Raw genomic sequence first — 25152 nt, 5'->3', positions numbered from 1 at the left:
TGATATCTTAGAGTAGTTTTGATTTGCAAATACCTCTCCTCAGACAATACCCAAAGGACTTAAAAACAGCATACTACAGGGACACAGCCACATCAATGTTTATAGCAGCACAATTCACAATAGCTAAACTGTGGAGCCAACCTAGATGTCCTTCAGTGGATGAATGGATAAAAAAAAATGTGGCATATATACATAATGGAATATTACTCAGCATTAAAAGAGAATAAAATCATGGCATTTGCAGGTAAATAGATGGAGCTGGAGAATATAATGCTAAGCGAAGTTAGCCAATCCCAAAAAAACAAATGCCGAATGTTTTCTCTGATGTAAGGAGGCTCATAGTGGGGTAGAGAGCGGGAGCAGGGGAGGATGAGATGAATTCTATTCTTTTTTTTTTTTTTTAAAGAGAGTGAGAGAGGGAGGAAGAGAGAGAGAGAATTTTTAATATTTATTTTTTAGTTATCAGCGGACACAACATCTTTGTTTGTATGTGGTGCTGAGGATCGAACCCGGGCCGCACGCATGCCAGGCGAGTGCGTTACCGCTTGAGCCACATCCCCAGCCCCAGAGATGAATTCTAGATAGGGAAGAAGGGTAGGAAAGAAAGGGAGGGGGCAGGGGATTAGCAAGGATGGTGGAATGTGATGGACATCATTATCCGAAGTACATGTATGAAGACTCGAATTGGGTGTCAACATACTTTATATATAAACAGATATGAAAAATTGTGGTATATTTGTGTAATAAGAATTCTAATGTAAAAAAAACAAAGTACATGTATAAAGGCATGAATTGGTGTGAACATACTCTCTATATAAAGATATGAAAAATTGTACTCTATATTTTTTAAAAAATCAATAAAACTAAAAAAAAAAAAAGGCTCTTTTGGGGCTAGGGTTTTGGCGTAGTGGCAGAGCGCTTGCCTCACACATGTGAGGCACTAGATTTCATCCTCAGCACCCCATGAAAATAAATAAACAAAATAAACATATTGTGTCCATCTATAACTAAAAAAACATTTTTTAAAAAAGAAGGCTATTTTGCAAGATTGGAAGGTATCTTTCAATTCTAACCTCCCATCTTCCTCAAGACTTTTTTTCTAATCTCAAATGGGAGTTAAAACACAAGACTCTGAAGCCAGGTGTGGTGATACACACCTGTAATCCCAGCAGTTTAGAAGGCTGTGACAGGAGGATCACAGGTTCAAGGCCAGCTTCAATGACTTAGCAAGGTCCTGAACAAATTAGTGACACCCATCTCAAAATATGAAATAAAGTGGGGGCTGGGATATAGCTCAGTTGATTGAGTGCTTGCCTCACATGTACAAGGCACTGGGTTCAATGCCCAGCACTGCCCCCTCCAAAAAAAAAATATATATATATACACTCTCTCTCTCTCTCTCTCTCTCTCTCTCACACACACACACACACACACACACACACACACATAAATAAATAAATTAAAAAGTGGCTGGGGATGTAGCTCAGTGATAAATTGCCCCTGAGTTAGATAGTTAGATCCCCAGTCCCCCACACCCAAATGTAAGGCTCTGAGAATGGGAAATGCCCCAAGGTAACTTCAACATCAGTTCACCATTTTTATTCAGCCTTTAGGAATTTCCCTTTCTTTTTTATAAGTTCAGCTATGCATGTTTATTTTTATTTTATTTTTTTAAAGAGAGAGTGAGAGAGAGAGAGAGAATTTTTTTTAATATTTATTTTTTAGTTTTCAGCGGACACAACATCTTTGTATGTGGTGCTAAGGATCGAACCCAGGGCCACACGCACGCATGCCAGGCGAGCAGCACGCTACCGCCTGAGCCACATCCCCAGCCCAGCATGTTTATTTTTATCCAGCATTTGAAGGCATTTTGTATAAAGGACTTTCTTAGGTTGTATACTCTATCATGTTGTTTTGAAGAATAACAGTTATCCCTAATCAGTTAAAAAAAAAAATCCTCAGCATATACGCTCTCTTTATTTTGTGATTGTGAACTACAAGCACGTATTGATTGGATATTGACAACTAGTTGCTGGTTAGTTGCACCATGGATCATAAAGGAGGGAATACTCTGAATTGGTAAAAAACACTGAAAAGGCATATTAGATATAGCAAGGATGAAATGAGAGAAGACTGGGGTCTGGGTGTGGTAGCTCAGCAGTACAGTGCTTGCCTAGCTTGCTCAAGGCACAGGATTCATTTCCTCGAACCCCCCTACCCACCCCAAAAAAGAATTGGAATGACGGAAGAATTTGAAAAGTGAAACTAGAGAGGTACAAGAGTAGGTAGCATATGGTTGACAGAGGTCCTAGACATGGAGAGCTGAATTTATATTTTATATAGTAAACAAGTCATAGCCACCTTAGATTCTGTATTGGTCAGGGTTCTCCAGAAAAAGAGCATATTTACCATGAGGAATTGACTCACCCACAATCAACTGACTCTAAGTTGGAGACCCAGGAAAGCCAGTGGTATAATTCAGTCCAAATGGAAGGCCTGAGAATCAGGGGAACTGATGGTTTAAATCCCAGTCGAAGGGCAGGAAAAGGAGAGATGAGCTATCCCAGCTACAGAGGGGAGGCAGAAGGCTGGGGTTATAGCTCAGTGGTGGAACACTTGCTTAGTATGCCAAGGCCCTGGGTTCAATTCCCAGTATTGAAAGAAAAAAAATTTTTTTAAAGGAGGCAATGTTTCTCTTCTCTGCTTCTGGTTTTATTTATGTCCTCAATAGACTGGATGATATATACCCACATTGGGGATGGCAGTCTGCTTTACCAAATTCACCAGTTGGAGGTTAATCTTATCCAGAAACAACATCACAGACACCCCCAGATCTATTTACCCTGGGTACATTGTGGCCTAGTCAATTTGGACATAAAATTTAACATCATAGATACTTATATGGGAAAGTGATATGTTCCAAAAAGGTAATCTAGACTATGGTATAACAATTTATGAGTATGCCACATTGGAGGGATTTGTTTCCCCATGATGAAGCAGAAGGGCATGGAAGAGGAAGGCAACCAAGAAGCAAAGAGCTCAAAATCTTTTTTGTTTTGTTTTGTTTTGTTTTTGTTTTTGTTTAGGGGAGAGTAGTTACTGGGGACTGAAACTAGATGCACTTTACCACTGAGTCATATCCCCAGACCTTTTTATTTTGAGACAGGGTCTCACTAAGTTGCTTAGAGCCTTGCTAATTTGCTAAAGCTGGTCTCAAATTTGAAATCCTGAGTTGTTGGGATTGTAGGCATGTGTCATCACACCTGGCAAGACCACTTTTTAATGATACAGTTCCAACCTATCCCTTCAATTTCATCTCTTATATTTCATAACACTTCTGAGGACCAAAATATCCCATACCAAATACTCATTCATTTCTAAACCTACTGTGATCCCTCATTCCTCAATACCTTCATTAAAATCATTTTCTGTACTTGAGATGAACTGTTTCTGCCTGTACCTCATGAAATCTTATTCTTATCCGTCATTTCCTAAACTTTTGCATTATCTTCTTCAGGAAGCATGTGCTTCCTGAAGTTTCTAATGTAAAATAGAAACTCAGTGTTGTTCTGAATTGAATTTTTCATTATGTAATTTAACAAATTTTTTTTTTAATATTTATTTTTTTAGTTCTTGGCGGACACAACATCTTTGTTTGTATGTGGTGCTGGGGATCGAACCCGGGCCGCACGCATGCCAGGCGAGCGCACTACCGCCTGAGCCAAATCTCCAGCCCAATTTAACAAATTTTTAATCCTTCGTGACACCTGAGGAAGATTAATGTTATGATTCCTTTCATGTTAGTTTAAAAAGAGCGGTGGGAAGATTGTGTCATGATTACAGAAAGGAAATGTCAAGGAAATTTATTGTGTTAAACCATTGTCCTGAAATAACTAGTAAAAACTCCTCTAAAATTTCTACCAGCTATTAAGTGAATTATTTGACCCAAGTGCCTGGTAAAATATAGTTTTTCCAGGTCACACAATTAATGCTATTTGGAATGAAGATTTAAACCTAAATGTTTCTTTTCTAAAGCCCATACTTTTATGCTGTTACATACTGTTCTTTTTTTGTTTCTGTCCCATGGCAATAACTATCATCCTGGAGAATTTTCTGTATGTAAAAATAGAGAGGCCATTCATTTATACATCCTTTTTGTTAGGCTGAAAGAGTTCAAGAAGGGAAGTAGAATACAAGTATGACATTAAAAGCAGACAAAACCAATTAGCAGCCACTCAAAGAAAACATGGAAACTTTACCTTAACTTTTTATTTTGGAAAATGTCAAACCTATAGAAGAGTGATAGTATGAGTAGTACAATAAATTGTCATGCTCTACTTAAATCCTCAAGTTGTTAACATTTTGCCATGTGTTTTCTCTCTCTAAGCACACACACCACATCTACCCTTCCAGTCATTTGAAAGTAAAAGGCAGATATCATGTATTTCACTAATTCTTTCCTAAAACAAGCCTAAAGTGCAACATAATTCTCTTTTGTTTTGCACAATTGATAAGGCTAGAAGTTCTTCTGCTTAAAACCATTCTGCTTAAGGAAAGATTGATGTGCTCTTCCTACCCCATTCTGCTTTTGTATTTTTATTTGGTTTTACTTTCATTTTCCTACTCATCTCCAAACCCAGTTTATGTGGAAAGCCTATTTTGAACTGCTCTACTTTTCTTTTTTAATATAGGAAAATTTTCAAACCTATATACCAAATCGGGGAAAAAAAACCAGAATGAATAGTTATATGCCATTAACCTAGATTTACAAGTTATCATTCTGCCACATTAACTTTATCTGTATTCTTCTGGCCCCTCATAATTATTTTTGCTGTATTATCTGCAAGTTGAATATACTGTGTCACTTGAACCCTATTAAATACTTTAACATGTATCCATTAAGAACAAAGTCATGGGGCTGGGGTTGTGGCTCAGCAGTAGAGCGCTTGTCTAGCACATGCAAGGTTCTGGGTTCAATCCTCAGCACCACATAAAAAATAAATAAATAAATAAATAAAGGTATTGTGTCCAACTACAACTAAAAAAAAAAAAAAAAGAATAAAGGCATTCTTCCCTACATGATTATAACATCACACTCAGAAAACTCAAGATTGATACAATATTAAATAATATGAGCTCCATGCTCAAATTATAACAGTTGTCCCAGTAAAATCCCAAAATCCAAATGCTCCAAAATCTGAAACTGTTTGAGCACATGCTAAAATTTCAGAGCATTTTAGATTTTGCACTTTGTGATTAAAAACGTTCAATCTATGTGCAGTTTGAAGGTATATCTGCTAGTGAACTTTTGGAAAAGATTTCTAGTCTCTTATTAAAGTATATATGTACACCACACATGTAATTTATTTTTTAGTACTGGGAATCAAACCCAGGGCCTTGTAAATGCTAGACAAGAGCTCCAGGTGTAATTCTACCATTGAGCTACATCCCTAAGCCTTGAAAAATATTTCCATCATTTCATTTGTATAAAATTTATTTCCTTTGTATTCCTATGTATTTTATTTTCTGCATTTTAAAACATTACTTTGAGAAAGAAGCCATAGGCTTCACCAGACTGCCAGAAGGGCCTATTGTACAAATGCAAGTCACTGCCTTTGTAGAGGCAGAGAGATCATTGAAGAGGCTGTTAATTCAGACAAGCAGTAATGAGAATGTGACTCAGGCAGTGTCCACAGGGGACAGATTCCAGAGATCCTTTAACCTTCACTCACAGAATCTGCTTTTATCAGCAATACAGCCAGATAATGCTATAGCAACTACCCATTTCTGCTCCCTTAATTTTGCAGAAGGAAATGCTTCTTTGAAAGTGTAATACTGGAATGTTTTCTTTTCAAATTTATATAGAGTACCCAAGCCATAAAGAATACCATCCTCTTGTTTAGCAGGCATAATGAGTAGTAACTAAACATTTTTCTACAATTAATATCCCCCCAAAATAGACATAAACTTTTATAATCTCAGATCATATGACAGAAAACCTCTTAGAATCAGACACTCAATAGGGGTGAGAGTCTTGAGGGTTTACCCTAAGGGACTGTAAGAAGCACAAAAGGAGTTAGAAGCAGGTTGAAGACTCTCAATAGCAGTCTGATGCTCCAATCCCAGGCCGCTGCACAAAACAGAGTAATCCCTGCCAATTCCTGGATACACTGGCCACTGCAGAGTTATCTTTCATTGCTCTGTACATGACATCCCAGCCTGCAGTATAGAAGCAGCAGCCAAATTCATCACTTGAGTTCCATTGATCCAGCAACTCTGATGAGCTGGGGCTGTCTCCAGTCTCTGAATCTCCTGAGGCTTATCGTTTTACACTTTCTTATGGCCTTTCACTTGATTTCTAGCAGTCAGTGGCCTTGCTTCGTGATATTAGAATGTGAGTCTGGGGATTCTGGTGCCACTCAAAGTAGGTGCTATTTTTCTTAAATGAAGAAACCATTCAATATTCCATGTAAATATAATTATTTTTAGAAAGTGAAAATCTCCAACTGTGATCTGCAATTTATTAAATGTTCACTGTGGTCATATCCCCAGGGGAAAAAAAATTTCAGTTCTTCAAATCACATTTAGTCTGTTCAGTGTGGTTTTAGGATTGATCATGAAGCTCCAAAACTAAAAAGGGCATCTAATTCAATTCTATTATGGTCTTCAAAACCAGTTGTAAACATGTGAAAATATATCCCTTGTTTTGTTTTGCCTTTTAGGAGTTACTGGGGGTTTTTTTGTTTTGTTTTGTTTTGTTTTGTTCAGTACTAGGGATTGAACTCAGGGGTATATTTTTTTCTTTTTTCTTTTCTTTCTTTTTTTTTTTTTTTTTTTTTTGTGTGTGTGTGTGTGGAGCTGGGGATCAAACCCAGGGCCTTGTACGTGTAAGGCAAGCACTCTACCAACTGAACTATATCCCCAGGCCCACAAATGCACTTTTACCACTGAGCAACATCCTCAGCCCCTTTTATGTTTTTATTTTGAGACAGGGTCTTGCTAAGTTGCTGACTGGTCTCGAAGTTTAGCTCCTTTTCCCTCAGCCTCTTGAGTTGCTGGGATTACAGGCATGCTCTACTACACCAGGCTATTTTTTCCTTTTAAAGAATTACAAGCTAAATTCTAATTTCCCTCAAATATTCCCTTATCTTTGTGGAAACCAAGGAAAGCTAGAGGCAATAGATACTCTTCAGAGACTTGGGCACTAGGTCTACATTCTGTACATCTACATTGTTTTATACTTTCTTATGACCTTTCACTTGATTTCTAGCAATAGATGATGTACCTTGCTGCTGCTGATTTGGGTTGCTATTTGACACGCAGGTGTTTTAACTTGGAACACTTTTTGACAGTCCCTCAAACCTGAACACATACTGTGTAAGTATAAATTCTTCAGTATAGTACTGATGAGATAAGCCTGAATACAATAGGGCAGCAATGACAGAGAATTTGGCTTCCTTACCAGCTCTGGAACACTGAGTTAAGAGTGATACCAGCTCCTGCACACTCCACAAGTGGTCAAAAGACAGGGGGAAAGCCCACAGAAATATGCTGCTTTTTGTAGCCACCTGGCTTCTGTTCAGAGCTGCTTCCTTGGCTAGATAAATCAGAGAGCAGGTGGGTGTATATGTTTGCCTATACATGTGGTCTCTTCTTGCTGATCTATAACTTGCCTATACTACTACACTTTATTTTGATTGATTGATTGATTGGTACTGGGAATTAAACCTAGGAGCGCTTAACCACTGAGCTACATTCCCAGCCGCCCCCCCCTTTTTTTTAAGAGAGAGAGAGAATTTTTTTTAATATTTATTTTTTAGTTTTCGGTGGACACAACATTTTTATTTTATTTTTATGTGGTGCTGAGGATTGAACCCAGCACCCTGTGCATGCCAGGTGAGTGCATTACTGCTTGAGCCACATCCAGCCCCCCAGCCCTTTTTATTATTTTTTAATTTTGAGACAGGGTCTTGCTAAGTTGCTTAGGCTGGCCTTGATCCTCCTGCTCAGCCTCCTGAGGTGCTAGGATTACAGGCTAGCACCATGCCTAGCACTACTACACTTTAAAATATACTTTATAAATATTTAAATAATTTCAGACTTACAAAATTTACAAGAATAGTATAAAGAATTCTCATATATTTTTTATCCAGATCCAAAAATTAAACTTTATCATGTTTTCTTTTTTTGATATTTTTTTAGTTGTAAATGGACACAATATTTTTATTTTATTTATTTATTTTTATGTGGTGCTGAGGATCAAACCCAGTGCCTCACACAAGCTAGGCAAGCAAGCACTCTATCACTGAGCTATAATCCCAGTCCTTATAAAAAATTATAATTTTTGTCTGAACTGTTTGAGTATTTTGAAGATGTTATTCCCCCTTTCTCTTAAATCCTATGTGTATTTCCTAAAAAATAAAAAAACAAAACAAAACAAAAACAAAGAAATTCTCTTACATAATCATAATGCAATAATCAAAATTGGAAAATGAAATACCAATATCTAATATAGACCTTAAAATTTTCTTGTAGCCGGGTATGGTGGAGCACACCTATAATCCCAGCTGCTTGGGAGGCTGAGGCAGGAGGATTGCAAGTTCTAAGCCAGCCTCAGCAACTTAGCAAGGTACTAAGCAAATAAGTGAGACTCTGTCTCAAAATATAAGATTAAAAGGGCTGGGAATGTGGCTCAGTGGTTGAGCAGAGGACCCCCTGGGTTCTTTTTTCATCTCTGGTATGAAAAAAAAATGGGTTGTCATACTAATGTAGTAAGCATGTACCGTATTGCAACTTTTCAAGACTTTGCTTGTTTTGCTTGGCATAGTTTGTACATTCATCCATGTTGCCATGAATAGCACTAGATTATTACTTTTATTGATGAGTAATATTCTATTATTTGAATACGCAATCTGTTTACCCACTCACCAGTTGATGAACATTTGTGTTATTTCCAATTTTAAGCTACTATGAATAAAAGCTGTTATGAACATTTATGTTCAAGTTTCTGTGTGAGTATGAGTTTTCTTTTCTCTAGGATAAATACCAGGAGGTGTGATTGCTGAGTTGCATGATAAATATATATTTAAGTTTACAAGAAACTACCAAACTGTTTTCCAGAGTAGCTCTATATTCTGTAATACCCCCAGCAACAAATGAGAAATCCACTTTCTATATTCTTTTCAGCGTCTGTGTTTTTAATATGCATTTCCACAGTCATTAATAACATTATGTGATTCATGTATGTGCTAGCCACCCATATTTCTTCTTTGGTAAAGTATTCAAATACTTTGCCCATTTAAAAAATGGTTTCCTTATAATGCTATGTGAAATTAACCAATCCCCAAAAAACCAAATGCCCAATGATTTCTCTGATACAAGGAGGCTGATTCATAGTGGTAATTTGGAGGGTGGAATGGGAAGATTAGATGAACTCTAGATAGGGCAAAAGGATGGGAGGGAAAGGAAAGGAGCATGGGGTGAAAAAGATGGTGGAATGAGATGGACATCATTACCCTAAGTACATGTCTGAAGACACAAATGGTGTGAATATACTTTGTATGCAATCAGAGGTATGAAAAATTGTGCTCTATATATAACAAATAAGAATTTTAAAAAACTGGTTTCTTCAGGTTCTGTCATTGTGGCTCAGCAGTAGAGCACTTGCCTAGCACATGTAAGGCCCTGGGTTTGATCCTCAGTATCAAATAAAAATAAATAAATAAAATAAAGGTAATATGTCCAACTACAACTAAAAAATAATATTAAAAAAAAACTGGTTTCATTTTTTTTTTCTGCTTAGTGTAGGGGTTGTTACCTAGGCACTTAACCACTCAACAACATCCCAACCCTTTTTTTTTAAAGACAGAGTCTCATTAAGTTGCTGAGATTAGCTTTGAATTTGTGATCCTCCTACCTCAGCCTCCTGGGTCACTGGGATTATACCTGTCTATAGATTGGTATGGTGGATTATTTTTTCTTATTGTTGTATTGTTGTGTTTTTAGAGTTCTTAATATATTTCTGAATACTTTGCTAGAAATATGATGTGCAAATATTTTCTCTTGGTCTGTATATTATCTTTTTTTTTTTTTTTTTTGAGACAGAATCTTGCTAAATTGTTCAGGGTCTTGCTAAGTTGCTGAGGCTTGCTTAAAACTTGTGATCCTCCTGCCTCAGCCTCCCAAACCATTGGGATTACAGGTGTGCACCACCATGCCCAGCTACCTTTTCATATATATATATACATGTGTGTGTCCAACTACAACTTTATTTATATATATATATATAAATAAAGTTGTAGTTGGACACAATACCTACGATACCTTTATTTTTATTTATTCTTATATGATGCTGAGGATCAAACCCAATGTCTCGCACATGCTAGGCGAGTGCTCTACTGCTGAGCCACAAACTCAGCCCCTGCCTTTTCTTTTTTTAAAACAGTGGTAAGGGAGAATATGCTATGATTGAAGAACTGATAGAAAGGCCAGAGTGATTGAAATACAGAGAATAAAGAAAGTACATATATGGTGAGGCTAGAGAGCTAGGAATTTACAGGCCAATTAAGGAGTTTAGTATTTATTTTGAAGGTAAGAAGAGGCTACCAAATGCTATTTAAGCTCAGGGTGACATGAATGGATTTGTGTTTTGAAAAGATCACTCCCACTACAGTTTAAATAATGGATAATTGAAAAGGGCTAGAGTAAATATGTAAATCAAAGTTGAAACTTACTACAATAATCTAAACAACACAGCTTAGAACAGGATAATGATAGTGGATAGGAAGAAGAATGAACAGGTTCAAGAGATAATAAGGAAATAAATTCTAATTGTGTCCAATATTCAGGGAAAAGGTTTAATACTTCAATACTATATTGGATGTTTAGCTATGTTTTTTTTCTTTGTAGGCCTTTATCATAAGGAGAAAAGTATCCTTCTTCAATTTTCTGGGAGTTTGTAAAATAGATCATAAATAGATGATGAACTTTGACAAATGCTTTTTCTGAATAAATTGAGATGATTATGTGTTTTTCCCTTTTTTTTTTTTAAATCTTTTTCTCTGGAGTAATGGACTTGCCTTACCACTGAGCTACACCTGGAATTCTATGCATTTTCTTCTTTATTCTATGATGAACTACATTTACTTTTTTTTTTTTCAGTACTGATTATTCAACTTAGATCCTATGCGTACTAGGCAAGCACTCTATGATTGAGTTACATCCCTACTTATTTTTAAAAAAGTTTTTATTGAGCTGGGCATGGTGGTATATACTTGTGACCCCAGCTATTCAAGAGGCTAAGGCAGGAGGATCCTAAGTTTGAGACCAGCCTGGGAAATTTAGTGAGACCCTCTTTCGAAATAAAAAAATAAGAAAGGACTGGGGATGTAGCACAGTGGTAGAGTACCCCTGGGTTCGGTCCTCAGTCCTGGAAAAAAAAAATTACATTGGTCCTGGTTATATGGGGCCTGCCTTTAATCTTAGTTATTCAGAAGGATAAGGCAGGAGGATCCAAGTTCTGGGCCAGCCTCTGCAACTTAGACCCTGTCTGAAAATAAAACAAAGCAGGGTGGATATGTAGCTCAGTCGTAGAGTGCTTGACTACCATGTGCAAGGCCCTGGGTTCAATCCCCAGCACCATCCACACACCCACCACACATACACACTCTCTCTCCTCTTTCTCTCTCTCTCTCTCTCAAAAGAAACTATTATTCTTTAATGCCAGATTCATCTTTGTTAAAAACTGGGAAAACCTTCTAGAGTAATAGGTTTTAAAGGATAAACAGAAATTTCCTGGACTTCAGTGGGGAAGGCGCTCGGAAAAAGCAAAATGTGGAGGTTGTTATAAATTTTTTAGAAAGCCCAAATTCTATGATGCTTTCTTCTACCATACCCAAAATGCTACATTTGAGTCATGGAATTACCTGAGGTTCCTTAGTCTTTTTCCTTGCTTTGAGCCTTTGTACGTGTGATTATCTGTACTTGGGATGCCTTGCTTTCCTGATTTCCTTTAACTTGAATAATTTTTTTTAAATTTGTAATTGTAGAGGGACAGCATGCCTTTATTTTATTTACTTATTTTTGTATGTGGTGCTGAGGATTGAACCCAGTGCCTCACCTGTGCTAGGCAACTGCTCTGCCACTGAGTCACAGCTCAGCCCCTAACTTGAATAATTTGCTTGTATTCTAGGTCTTATCTTTTTTTAAGCTTTATTTTAATATATATTTTTTAGTTGTAGATGGACACAAGACCTTATTTTATTTATTTATTTTTATGTGTGCTGAGGATTGAACCCAGCGCCTCACTCGTGCTAGGCAAGTGCTCTGTCACTGAGCTATATAGCCTCAACCCCTCTAGGTCTTATCTTAAATGTCACCTCCTCTGGAATATTTTCCCTGATCACCTATTCTTTAATGCCAGTCTCCCAGGTCTGAATTAGATGTTCTATGTCTCTCAATACCCTAAATTCACTTCCTTATAGTGCTTGTAAAACTATTGAAATATTTTTCATTAAACCTGGAGCTCCTTACGAGTAGCACTGTATCTTCTCTGTTACTCCCAGGAACCTAAACTATGCTTAGCAGAGAATAAACCTCAGTAAATGGTTCTTTTTGTTTGTTTTTTATAGTACTGGGGATTGAACCTAGGACCTTGCACAGGTGAGGTTAGTGCTCTACAGCTAGCTAAGCTAAATCCCCAGACCTTTTTTAAATTTTATGTTGAGAAAGGGTCTTACTAAGTGCCCAGGTTATTCTCAAACTTGCAAGCCTTAGACTTCTGAGTTGCTGAGATTACAAGCATGTGCCACTATGCCTGGCTAGTAAACATTTCTTGAATGAACAAATCCCTTAAAAATACCTACTGTGAAGAAAGATTGGTACCTTTCTGCATTTTCTTTCCATATCCAGCATTCTCCTGGTGTGCAGCCTGCAGATGTAAAGGAAGTTGCCGAGAAAGGTGTACAGGCCCTTGTGATTGGCCGAGGAATGAGTGAGGCCTTGAAGGTAGGTATTGGTGTGCACAGCATTCCTGAAGACAGCTGGTGGTTTCTTGGGTCTTTACCTTACAGATATGCCCTTCTTTAGAGTTCATCTCTATATTTCATACACTGTCATTTTGTTGAGCCGGTGGATGAGTAAAGACTGTATACACAATTCTATTTCATCAGGATTGGACTTTATAAATCTATCTAACCCTAAGATTATGTAGTTTCATCTATCTCTACCCCAGAATTCCTAAAGTTCTACAATTATCAGTACAGTTATTTGTTGCTTAATGACAGGGGTATATTCTTGGCAGTGCATTCTTAGGTGATTTTGGTTTTCTCTAAGCATCATACCATGTATTTACGCAAAAAGGGCTACAGCATCACTGGGTGCTATAATTTTATGGGACCATCATCATGTATGCCATCCATTATTTAATGAAAAGTCATTATGAAGCACATAACTGTATTTTATCCTTTAGATTTTAATACTGTTTTACATTTTTAGAGTACACTTTATGGTGCTTTCTCTTTTCCTGGACACATTCACATTATGATTTTCCCCCTTTCAGAAAAAAATATTCATTTTTTATTTTGCTTACAGAAATAGAAATGCTAGCTGGGCATGGTGGAACACACCAGCAATCCTAGCAACTCGGGAGGATGAGGCAGGAGGATCACAAGTTCAAAGCCAGCCTCAGCAACTTAGTGAGGTCCTAAGCAACTCAGTGAGAACCTGTCTCAAAATAAATATAAAAAGAGCTGGGGATGTGGCTCAGTAGTTAAGCACCCCTGGTTCTATCCTAGTACCAAAAAAAAAAAAAAGAGAAAGAAAGAATGAATGAATATTGAATAAAGAACTAAAGAATATTGCAAAATACTCAAGGTTCAATGCAGAAATATAGAAGTAAAAGGTAAAAGGTCTTCCCTCCCCCATCTCTACATTTGGTGATACTGCACTGATGTTCTCTATATGAATATGAAAATACATACACTCTTATATATATAGATATATATGTATGTACACTTACAACCATATTACAGAAATCAGGATCACACTGTATGTGTTGTTCTGTGACTTTCCCCCATTATTAACTTATAGATAACCTTCCACATAAGTATAAAGTATTAATAATTATAAAATATATAATATAATTATATATTACAAGTATTATGTCTATCTATAACTAAAAAATAAAAAAAAATTCAAGACAAGCCAGAGTTAAGATAATACAATACAATAATGGCTACCATTACTGAGAATATCTTCCATATAAATTCATTTACAAATATGTATTAAGTATTTTCTATAGGTCAGACACCTGTAGTCACTGAGGACAATGAGATAAATGAAACAAACAAGTTTCATCCCCCTGTGGATAATAAAAACTAGATAATTTCAGATGCTAAGTGCCATGTACAAAATGGTGACTTAATATGGGGGGGAGGGGCTGCATATGGGTGTTGAGAAAGGCCTTTCCTCTGAGAAGACATTAAATAGCACAGCACATGCATTAGTTAATGCTGTCTTTACATACTTGCTGTGGTGTAAGCATTGTTATCCATATTTAACAGGGCAGGAAATTGGGACTGAGACACTTTAAATAGCTGGTTGAAGGTCTTTTAGTTAGTATATGACAGAATTTAGACTTAGGTTGAACCAACTCAAACTTCTAAAATTTACACAATGTAGGTTCCGTACCATGCTAGACATTTTTCATACAGTAGCTCAGTTAATAACCCTCTGAGCTAGTTAGGTATTATCCTGAATTTACAGACATGGAAACAAAGGCTCAAAGAATTTAATTCACTTACCCAAGGTGAATCTGCTTATAAGGATTTAAATCCAAGGATGACTACAAAATCCATGCTCTTCCCATTTCCATTTCACTTGAGCTTTATGCATGGCTATTAGGATGCTTTTGTCAACTTCTCAGAGGCCTTTTGGGGGCAAGGTGCTAAGAATAGAGCCCAGAGCTTCACACATGTTAACACACATCCACCTGAGTTTCATCCCTTTTGAAGCCTTTTGACTCATGAGGGCTTACTGCCAAATGTTAGGCTGGTGACATACTGGGTGACTGAGGAGTGACAGATATTACTGTCTAACTCTGTAAAGTACACTTGCCTTAAGTCAGGAAAGGAAGCTCTGGAGGGCCTTTCCCCCTACTTAACTCATCTCTTTTCCTCCTCCTAGGTGCCTCCATCCACTGTGGAGTACCTCAAGAAACAAGGCATTGATGTGCGGGTCCTCCAGACAGAGCAGGCAGTGAAGGAGTATAATGCTTTGGTTGCCCAAGGCATCAGAGTGGGAGGTGTCTTCCATTCCACCTGCTAATGTAGCCTTAAGAGGAGAATAAATCACTAATTAACCTTGCTTGTGACTGTCACACTGATCATTCTCCACACAAGCCTTCCCCATGCATTTTTGAACATTTGTTCACACCAAGTCCTGTGCCAGACTCTTAGGGTAGATACCTGAATGATTAAGGCAAGGTCCCTGTCCTTGGAGTTGCTAAAAATAAGAAGAGACAGATATTTACTGAAGTTTAATAATGGAGTATTAGGCTGGAAGTATGAGAAACTTCAGACAAAAATAAAGGCTATCCTTGAAGGCTGAAGAAAATGCATTAAAATCACATTGCAGTTGACACTTGGGAATGTTTATCCATCAACATGACTAATATTTTTAGTACTAGGGACTGAATCCAGAGGTACTTTACTACTGAGCTACATTCCCAGTCATTTAAAAATAATTTTTTTTTTTTTGTACTGAGAATTGAACCCAGAAGGGCTTTACCATTGAGCCACATCCTCAGCCCTTTTTATATTTTATTTAGAGACGGGGTCACACTGAGTTGCTTAACATCTTGCTTTTGCTAAGGCTGATTTTGAACTTGTGATCCTCCTGTCTCAGCCTCCCGAGCTACTGGGATTACAGGCATTCACCACTGTGCCTGGCTCATTTTATGGTTTTTAATATAACATTATTTTATAGATTCATAGAATGTTGGAGCTCAAAGGAACTTCTCATATTTATTCAGTAAATCTTTTGTGCCCATTTAATGAGTCTGTTACTAATTTTCTTAGAACCAGTTGTTGCTGGACCCTGGAGGTACAAGAGTATATAACTTTTAGTACTTGACCTCAGGATTTTTATGGCAGAAACAAACTGACAATAGTAATACAGTGTGTTAATCTTAATAGTAGTTACAAGGTCTACTGATGGCACAATGGAAAGACTTATCCTATTAGAATGTAAAAAAATTAGGGAAGATATCACCAAGTAGATGACAAGTTGAGTGTTAATGACATGTTTAATTCACTGAAAATCAACAGTGGCTGTTATAACCAGATATTTACTAATTATAATATTTATCACAGCCATAACTAAATAAAATCACTCAAACTTAGTTGTTTGTTGAAGCAACAACTCAAGAAGACTGATCCTGCTGCCTGGTTGGCCCAGTTAGGCATTGGACAGAGAGCTAACATAGACTGGAGAGCAGCTTAACATGCAGCTTGGCAAGAAAAGGTGCTAAGGCAATCAGAATGGAAAGTGAAGGTATTTTTCCAACTTCAACCAGCATGTAACTGGCAGGGCCATGGTTATCTCTTTCTAGCATACATTTGTGAGATCCCAAGAGGTCCCCAAGAGCACCTCTTAAGCCTAGCATAGAATCTAGTAGAGGTTCTGCTTAGTGACATTTCTGCAGCTCTTTCTGCATTTGTCAGTTGACAGGATCTTTCTAGATCCGTTCCCTTGGCTCATAGAGCCAGCTAGGAGGAATGTTTGCTAGGTGTGGGTGTAATCATTCTGAGTTGTTTCTACACTAAAGAGAAATTAGTACAGACTTACAAGTTTCTGGCAGTGAGGTTATTAAACTGTGTATAAAACCTGCTAAAAAAATAGTCTATACCTTCAAATCTGGTCCATATGATCAGTGCTGGAAATATAGAGCCTGGAGAGAAACTCTTTTTCCCATGACACGGTATTTAGTCCCATGTTACTAATCATTAAATCCTTTGGTTCGATTTGTAGGCAGCACAGCCCTCAGTCTGCTCACATAATTTCTTCCAGCCTGAGTAGTTTCTAAGACAAGAAATCTACCAAGTGCAGTGTATGTATCTTTGTTCAATTCAATCATGTGAAAGCCAAATATAAAGATCTTTCAGAAATCTGAATTTCAGGGCTTGTTTCTATAGGCATGTCATGGTACTAAGTTTGCTCTGGATTCACATGCTCATTCATTCTTTCCTTGCCTGGTGTGTGCCAGGAGTTGTGCTAGGGATCCAACAACTCAAACATCCTTTTTTGTAAAAAATGGAAATTATTATTTTTTAATACCTTTGTTTTTATTTATTTATTTTTATGTGGTGCTGAGGATAGAGCAGGGCCTTGCACATGCTGAGTGCTCCACCGCTGAGCCACAACCCCAGCCCCTCAAACATTCTTATTATCCAGGTATTCACAGATTAGTTGGAAGAAAGAGATATGTAAATATACAGTGATGACATAGAAGGTGCAAATTGGCATAAATTTGCCTGGAGACATGCTGTGTCTCAATAATTTTAACATTTAGTTACAAGATTTTTAAATTATTTTTACACAAAAATGCAGGGTGGTGGGTTGCTGGGAGCCATCAGCCAAGTAGGTATGACAATCTCCTTGCCAGCTTACTTCCATGCTGTCTAGTGGAAGGACTTCTGAAAGGTGACCTTGCTCAAGGACCAGGGCGGTTTAGCATAATAGGAGATTAGGGTGTTCCCCCTTTAGAATAGGGCAGTTTAGCATAATAGGAGATTAGGGTGTTCCCCCTTTAGAATAGGGCAGTTTAGCATAATAGGAGATTAGGGTGATCCCCCTTTAGAATAGGGCGTATCCTGCTGCTGAGTTCCTCTTGAGTTCTTAGGGTCAGACAGTATATTTTGGGAGACAGAAGCCCATGTGGAGTGAATTTGGGCAGAGTAGTGGATTTGGGCAGAGTAGTGGATTTGGGCAGAGTGTGGATTTGCGCAGAGAACGTGGATTCCCCCAGAACGTGTTTGTAGACGGCCGGTGTGAGTTCGGGAATAAAGAATTGCTGTTTGAATCTACAAGCTGTGTGGAGACTCGTGATTTGTGCCCAGCCAGAGACTGCGGCAGTAGGTTGGGGTTGTCCTTTGGTGGTAGAGCGCTTGCCTCTCACGTGTGAGACCCAGGGTTGGAACCCCAGCACCACATAAAATAAACAAAGATCTTGGGGCTGGGGTTGTGGTGGAGTGCTCACCTGGCATGCTTGAGGCACTAAGTTCGATCCTTAGCACCACATAAATGTAAAATAAAGATATTGTGCCCACTTAAAACTAAAAAATAAATATTAAAAAAAATAAAGATCTTGTGTCCATCAACAACTAAGATATTTTTTAAAAATGCAGGGTGGCTTTTCTGGAAAAACTGAAAGATGTGGTACCACTAGGCCCACATTTACAGATTAACATTGAGTGGAGGTAGGCATGATGATGCATACCTGTAATCCCAGTGACTCAGGAGGCTGAGGCAGGAGGATTCCATGTTCAAAGCCAGCCTCAGCAATTTAGTGAGATCTTCAGCAACTTTAGGGAGACCCTGTCTCAAAATAAAAAAGGTTGGGGATGTAGCTCAATGATAAAGTGCCCTTGAGCTCAATCCCAAATACCAATAAATAAATATTGAGTATGATGGAACAACAGCTGCCTGCTTCTGACAGAGAATGTCTTCTCTGATTTTCAGTTGCCAAGATCTTCCTCTAGATCGCTGGATTCCTTTACTTTTCCTGTCCACCTTCTTTAGGAGTTTGCATTTGTGAACCTGCAACATAATGACAAATACCTGGCTTGAACAATGTACAGGAGGCTGTGAGAACAAAGAGACAACAGAAGTCAGATGTTCTACAATGAGGCCCAGTCCTGAGGAACTGGAGGAAAGGAACTAGAGGTGACCAATTGAAGAGCACATTTCAAGTTTCAGTAGATTTAAAGGTCTAAAAGGGAGTGAGACCATGGGGAGCTTTGGGAACAGCTGTAGGTACCTGTTCACCTAGAGGGGTACAGAGAAAGTCTGGGACAGGGTGTATGAGTCTGGAGACAAGCAGAGAGACATGGACAGTCTTAGATTTTATCCTGGGATCAGTAGAGACATACTTAAAGGGACTTAAGCAGGATAATGGTGTGATCAGATCAGGGCTTTAAAAAATTTTACTCTGGGGATGAGAATATAGCTCAGTTGGTAAAGTGCTTGCCTCACATGCACAAGGCCCTGGGTTCAATCCCCAGCACCACAAAAAAAAAAAAAAAAACTTTTTTTTTTTTTTTTTCTCTGATAGCTATGTGAAAGATTGAAGTGAGCAAGATTGAAGCAAGAAGACCATTGGAAGGCCAATGTCATAGTTGAGAAATGATGGTGGCTGCATCAGGATAGCAACAGTGATTTTATAATGAGATGAAGACTGAGCCAGGCACAGTGGCACACATCTATAATTCCATCAACTCGGGAGGCTGAGGCAGGAGGATCACAAGTTCAAGGCCAACCTGAGCAATTTAATGAGACCCTACCTCAAAATAAAAAAATAAGGCCTGAGGTTATAGCTCAGTGATAGAGTGGCCCTGTGTTTAATCCCCAGTACTGGAGAAAAGAAAAGAAAAGAGGTTTGAGTCCAGATACATTTAAGCAAGCAGAATCTAAAAGATATGATGTCCTCTCCTGTAAGGGATGAGGATGGAGTCCAGTGGAATCCAGTGCTCTGACTGCTGGATGAGCTAGACTACTTACTAGAAACAATAGACTTCTGTTACAAAAATCCACATTAGAGAGGCTGGGGCTGGGGCTCAGTGGCAGAGCACTTGCCTAACATGTGTGACACACTGGGTTCCATCTTTAGCGCCACATAAAATAAATAAATAAATAAATAAAATAAAATAAAGGCATACTGTCCATGTAATACTATATATATTTTTTTTAAATCACATTTGAATCAGGAGGCCTAAGTTCCAGCCTTGGCTTTACCACTCTAGCTCAGTCTCTCATGTTCACTTATAAATTAAGATTTCACACTGGAGGGCTGTTTATGCTCCTTTCTAGGCCTTTAGAAGATATTCAGTTAAAAAATGTGGAATGAGATGCAGTAAAATAAAAATTCTCATTTTCACTGCACCTGAGATTCTTAGGTATAAGAAGTTTAAAAGGTTAAGCCCACCCCCTCAAAAACTGAATTCCTCAGCAACAGACTTGTCAGGAGCTTGCTCAAGTCTGTCCAAACCCAGCCAGCATGGTGAATTCCATAGCTCCTAGTACACCCTGTTCAATTCTCACAGTTCAAAAATTTTCTTCTGATAAACTAAACCAGAACCTGCTCCTTAACGTATATACACTTTTGGCAGAAAAATCGCTACATTTTGGATTTTATTTTTCATTTTGAGAGAGGTCTCATTAAGTTGCCCAGGCTAGCCTAAAACTTACAATCTTCCTGCCTCAGCCTCCTGAGTTGCTGGGACTACAGGTATGCATGACCATGCCTGTCTTTGAAAAGATTTTTATAAGGGAGGTATTATATCTGAAAAGCAGTTAGCATATTCTTCTTTTAGAAGGCTTACAACAGTTACAGCATGATGGGCTCAGTCAGCAGCATTGAGTCTTTAATGTTTTTGTCTATGCTCTAACTAACAACTGTCATCAGGTCAGGGCCTCAGTACAACTCCACCGGCTTTGAGCTTCATTTTATCTCCAAGGCAGATACCTCTTTCTGGGCGCATCCTGCTGTGTTGACCTGAGAATCTGTTGTGACATCCTTGAGATGTATAAAACAGGTGAGCACAGTATAAAAGTCCACCCCCTGGAGATTTCCCTTCTCCCTCTAGAGCAGTTATGACCTCCCAGACTGCCTGCCTGGGTTCAAGTCCCAAATCTGTCACTGATTAATTGTATGACTAGGAAAGTTAATTTTTTTGAACTTCAATTGCCTTCTTTTTGAGTGAAGACAGCAGACTTACTTCATAAGGGGTTTGTGAGGGTTAATTAAGTTAATTTTTGTAAAAGGTTAGGCACACAGTAGTGTATCAAAAAACTTATAGTAAATTTGAATTTAAATTCCAGCTTCACCTCCAAGTAACTGTATAATTTTGCTATTATTTTTCTGAGCTTTCTAAGCACCAAATATGATCAAGACTTCCTTGATATATAATTACTTCTGTTTTACAGATGAGAAAACTGAAGACTTTAAGGCTTTTTTGCCACTGTCTTACTCCATTTTCTACTGCTGTAACTGATATCCAAGAGTGGGTACTTTTTATAATGAGTAGAAATTTATTTGGCTCACAGTTATGAAGGCTGCAAATTCCAAAAGCATGGCAGTAGCATCTGGAGAGGGTCTTTGTGCTGTGTCATTCCACGGCAAAAGGGCAAGAAAGAGAGCAAGAAGCCAAACTTGCTTTTACATCAAACCTGTTCTTGTGATAACTAAGCCATTCCCAGGATAACATTAATCCACCTATGAGGCAAGGCCCTCAGGACCTCATTGCCCTTTCCAACACATGAACCTTGGGGGACACATTCAAATGACAGCACTAATGCATTTTCTGAGATAGGATAGCTTAGGTCTCTGGAATCTTCTTGGATTTAAATGAATATAAGATTGACTACTTACTGCAGTTTTCCCACCAGTGATTTAAATCTCTAAGCCTCATTGGTTGTAAAGATTAAATGATAGGTAGAGCATACAGCTCAGTCCCCACCACACAGTTAAGCTCTGTAGCACTGACTGTGTAATTCCATCTTAACTGCACCTATTAATCACAGACAGCTTCAACTTATCACAGTTGTGGCAGGAAATGACTTTATTTCTTATGCTGGGTCCCTTTTTCCCACAATACTGATTTCTTTTCTAAAATATGGTTCTTCTATATTATTTATTAAAGGAAGAGGTTCTAAGGATAATGTCAAGCAAGATCAAGAATTTCCCTTAGAATGAAATGATTCATTCTCCAGCTATTCAGTTGTTGGCCCAGCTACTAAGTTAGGGAGGAGGCCTCTCAGTAAGATAATGGATGTCTAAGGTCCTTCAGAAACTTTCAGCGGTAAAAAAGTACAGCTGTTAAAGCAGCTTTGGAATTGGTCCTGGCAAACAGACTATCATTTTAAGAAATAAGATTATGGCTTAAATAAATAGTTCTTTGGAAGTGGCTGGAAAATTGGTTGTCTGTGTTTCACACCTCAGAATGAAGCACATCAGCATGTGGTATAAATGTTGAAGCTACGGCCAAACTAGAATAGTTTGGTGTTTTCTCAATTTATTAAGGTGGAAAAGAAAGGTAAACTGGAAGGTTTTCTGTTATTTTAATGAAAAAATAATAATTTATTCTGTGTGATACCAAGTAAGTCTGTAACGGTCACATGCCCACAAGCCAATTCCAGGTGGAGTTCTCCAGGCTTCTGGATCACTGCCATTTAAGAAGGACCTTCTGGACCATGGCTGTGAAGACCTCTTGTGACCTAGCGCCGTGCAGGTTTGGGCATGATGTAGACTTTCACAGGTTTGCTGAAAGGGATGGTGCCCTCGATGCTTGTCTCCACCTGTGGTGATACTTCACTACCCTCCATCCAGGGGGATTTTGGAATTCGAGCACTGGAGTTGTAGGCCAGCAGTAGTCTTACTTCCACCTGGCATGGTTCTGGAAAAAAGAAAAAAGAAATCCTCTATGACTGGGAAAATGCTAGGGATTGGAATGAAATAGCATGAAAAAGCAACATCAAAAATTGAAACAACGGGGTTTCAAAAACATTTCTTCATCAGTCTGCAACCTTCAACTGCCCCCTGGGGGCGGGGGGAGACCACTTTCTCAGCTGGGCATGGTGGCACATGTCTGTAATCCCAGCTACCTGGGAGGATGAGGCAGGAGGATCACAAGTCTGAGGTCATCTCAGCAATTTCGTGAGATCCTGTCTCAAAAAAAATAAAAAGTGGCTCGCTCAGTGGTAGACCACCTGTGGGTTTAATCCATAATACCAGAGGGAGTAAAAAATTAAGCTGGGGGGAAAAAAAGTTCCCAGTCTGAATCCTGTGCAGCGAATCCCCAAGACTACAGATGTGATGCTCCACTGCCATGTTCTCCTTGGGTCTTGTGGGGTCCCTGCAGCTCACAGCCATAGCGAAGGAGATGACCTGAGAGCAATCCAAGAGCAAGCTGAACACCTTCTACAGAGGCCAGCCTCAGAACAGAGGCCACAAAGTATCTGGGGCCTATTCTCATACCTAGGTAAACAGTTCAATTTTAAGATTTTGGGCTGTATGTACCAAGGACTCTGTTTTCTTATTGGAGAAGCCTTTAAATGGGAAACAGTTTTGCCCAAATTTTTTCACCAGTGAAAAAAAACATGTTTTGTGGGGACTTAAAGTGTCAGAAAATCTTTTTTTCTCCATATTATAATTACAATGCTGACCTAGTGACTGTACATGGCGGGCCCCAGAGAGAATAAATAAGAGCTCCCTGAAAGTTGCTAGCTGTTTGGTTGAGGAGACAGAGATGGCTGCCATGGAGTGCAGTCTGCTCTCATCAAGGGTTTGCGTACTGAGAAAGGAGTGCAAGAAGGCTCTGTAATACAACACCTGCTCTGTGCCAAGCATACACCCCAGGAATTCTTACCCTGCCACATCATGAAAGAAAGATTGTCACAATCTTGAAAAAAAATTCTGCAGCTCAGAGAGGTTCTAAGTGGCTGCCCAAATCCACACCTGTGACAGAATTTGAGCCCAGTATACAAAGTGAGGCAATTAATCTTTCTATTAACCACATGGCTTCCTTACTGAAAAAGGAGAAAAAGATTTCAGAAAAAGCTAAAGGCAAGTGGAAAGGCCAGGAGCAGATTTAACTTGGGATATCCTCCTTACTTTGGCACAAATTGTGAAAAAGGTATAAGAGTTAAAGACAAGCCTCAAGCTAAGAAGTTCAAAGAACAGGAGTGACCTGGGTTGATCTAAATGAACAAGGGAGAGGCTTCAGGACTTCTCAATGTCTCCTCAGCCTATTTCTGTCATTTCTAGACTTCTCTCTAGAAGTCAGAGCGGAGACTAGATTGCTATCCTCAGTAATGGAAAGATTTACAGGCAGCCAAGGCAGAGCAAACATGTCAACCTGAGAGTTCAGCATCAGACCTGAGAGCAGACTCTACCGCCATTTACCAGTCCTGCAGTATGCACACACCCACATCATATGGGGGCTTTATGCCATGCACCAGTGGGTACATAATGACACCAGCATTACTCTCTAGTTCCAGACTCCAGCAGAATCTTCCACGCAGGGTGGAGCCAGGGCAGGTACCAGCATCAGCTGTCCCACCACACTCTCCTACTCTATCCCACACAGCCAACCACAACCACAGATGTGGCTCTCACAGCATTTCCAAGGAGCCATATCATGGTAAAGTCAGAAGGAGTGTATATAGAACTTACCCCACAAGGGCATTTTTGCCTTCACTTATCAGAATTTCATAAGAATGGCAATTCAATGCCACAGAAAAAAAGGAGAGAAAAGAGACAATAAAAGAGTGGGAGAGACAAATGATCTCTGGGATAAATCATATAATTCAACATGCCTGGAAGAATATATCTTATACATTCTTATTTCCATTTTAAAGATAAGAAAAATGAAAGATTTTTCTTCAGGCTCACATAGCAAGGAAGACAGACTTTGAAAGTTGGCTGATGGGATTCAATTTCCTGCATGGCAACATCCTTTCTCCCAGAGAAGCAGCCCCAGTGGAGAGCTGCTGAGGGACTAAAGGAGTTCCCTACAAATTCCAGGCAAAAATCTCTCCTGGGTAAGGACAAAGGAGATGTAAGCACATTTAGAATGAGAACACGTTTCTCTTTCCAGTCCCAGGGAAGAAGGGAGCATGGAAGAGTGAAGGAGCAAGGGATTGGGAGCTAGGACATCTGCATGCCAGCTTTGGCACCATTGCTAAGCAGCCATATGGCTCTGTTTATATACCCATGAAATGAAGAAAACACTAATTCCCACCACAGAGTTGATCTAAGAATTGAATGAATTTTAACTGCCAATTAAAATCATGCATTCCATGGGTGACTTTAACACACCTCTCTCACTACTGGACAGATCTTCTAAACAAAAACTAAATAAGGAAACTATAGAGGGG

At 38.8% G+C, this 25152-nt stretch overlaps 2 protein-coding genes across 4 annotated transcripts in view; one reads left to right on the top strand and one right to left on the bottom strand.

The window, feature by feature from the left end:
• Aamdc (adipogenesis associated Mth938 domain containing) overlaps positions 1-15363 on the top strand; it is a 28611-nt gene extending 13248 nt beyond the window's left edge. For both annotated transcript variants that reach the window (XM_076843938.1, XM_076843937.1), the window contains exons 3-4: positions 12910-13005; positions 15184-15363. In XM_076843938.1, coding sequence (XP_076700053.1) covers positions 12910-13005; positions 15184-15324 — 237 coding nt within the window. In that variant the 3' untranslated portion in view covers positions 15325-15363. The remainder of the gene's footprint in view (positions 1-12909; positions 13006-15183) is intronic.
• Positions 15364-21809: 6446 nt separating this feature from the next.
• The window catches only part of Ints4 (integrator complex subunit 4), a 102230-nt gene continuing 98887 nt past the window's right edge, over positions 21810-25152 (bottom strand). For both annotated transcript variants that reach the window (XM_076846592.2, XM_076846593.2), the window contains one exon: positions 21810-22670. In XM_076846592.2, the coding sequence (XP_076702707.1) occupies positions 22492-22670 (179 nt within the window). In that variant the 3' untranslated portion in view covers positions 21810-22491. The remainder of the gene's footprint in view (positions 22671-25152) is intronic.

The sequence above is a fragment of the Callospermophilus lateralis genome, chromosome 2 (assembly GCF_048772815.1).
Source record: "Callospermophilus lateralis isolate mCalLat2 chromosome 2, mCalLat2.hap1, whole genome shotgun sequence".
Classification (NCBI taxonomy): Eukaryota; Metazoa; Chordata; class Mammalia; order Rodentia; family Sciuridae; genus Callospermophilus; species Callospermophilus lateralis.
Note: the sequence above shows the minus strand (reverse complement) of the source record. Positions and strands in the feature narration are given on the sequence as shown.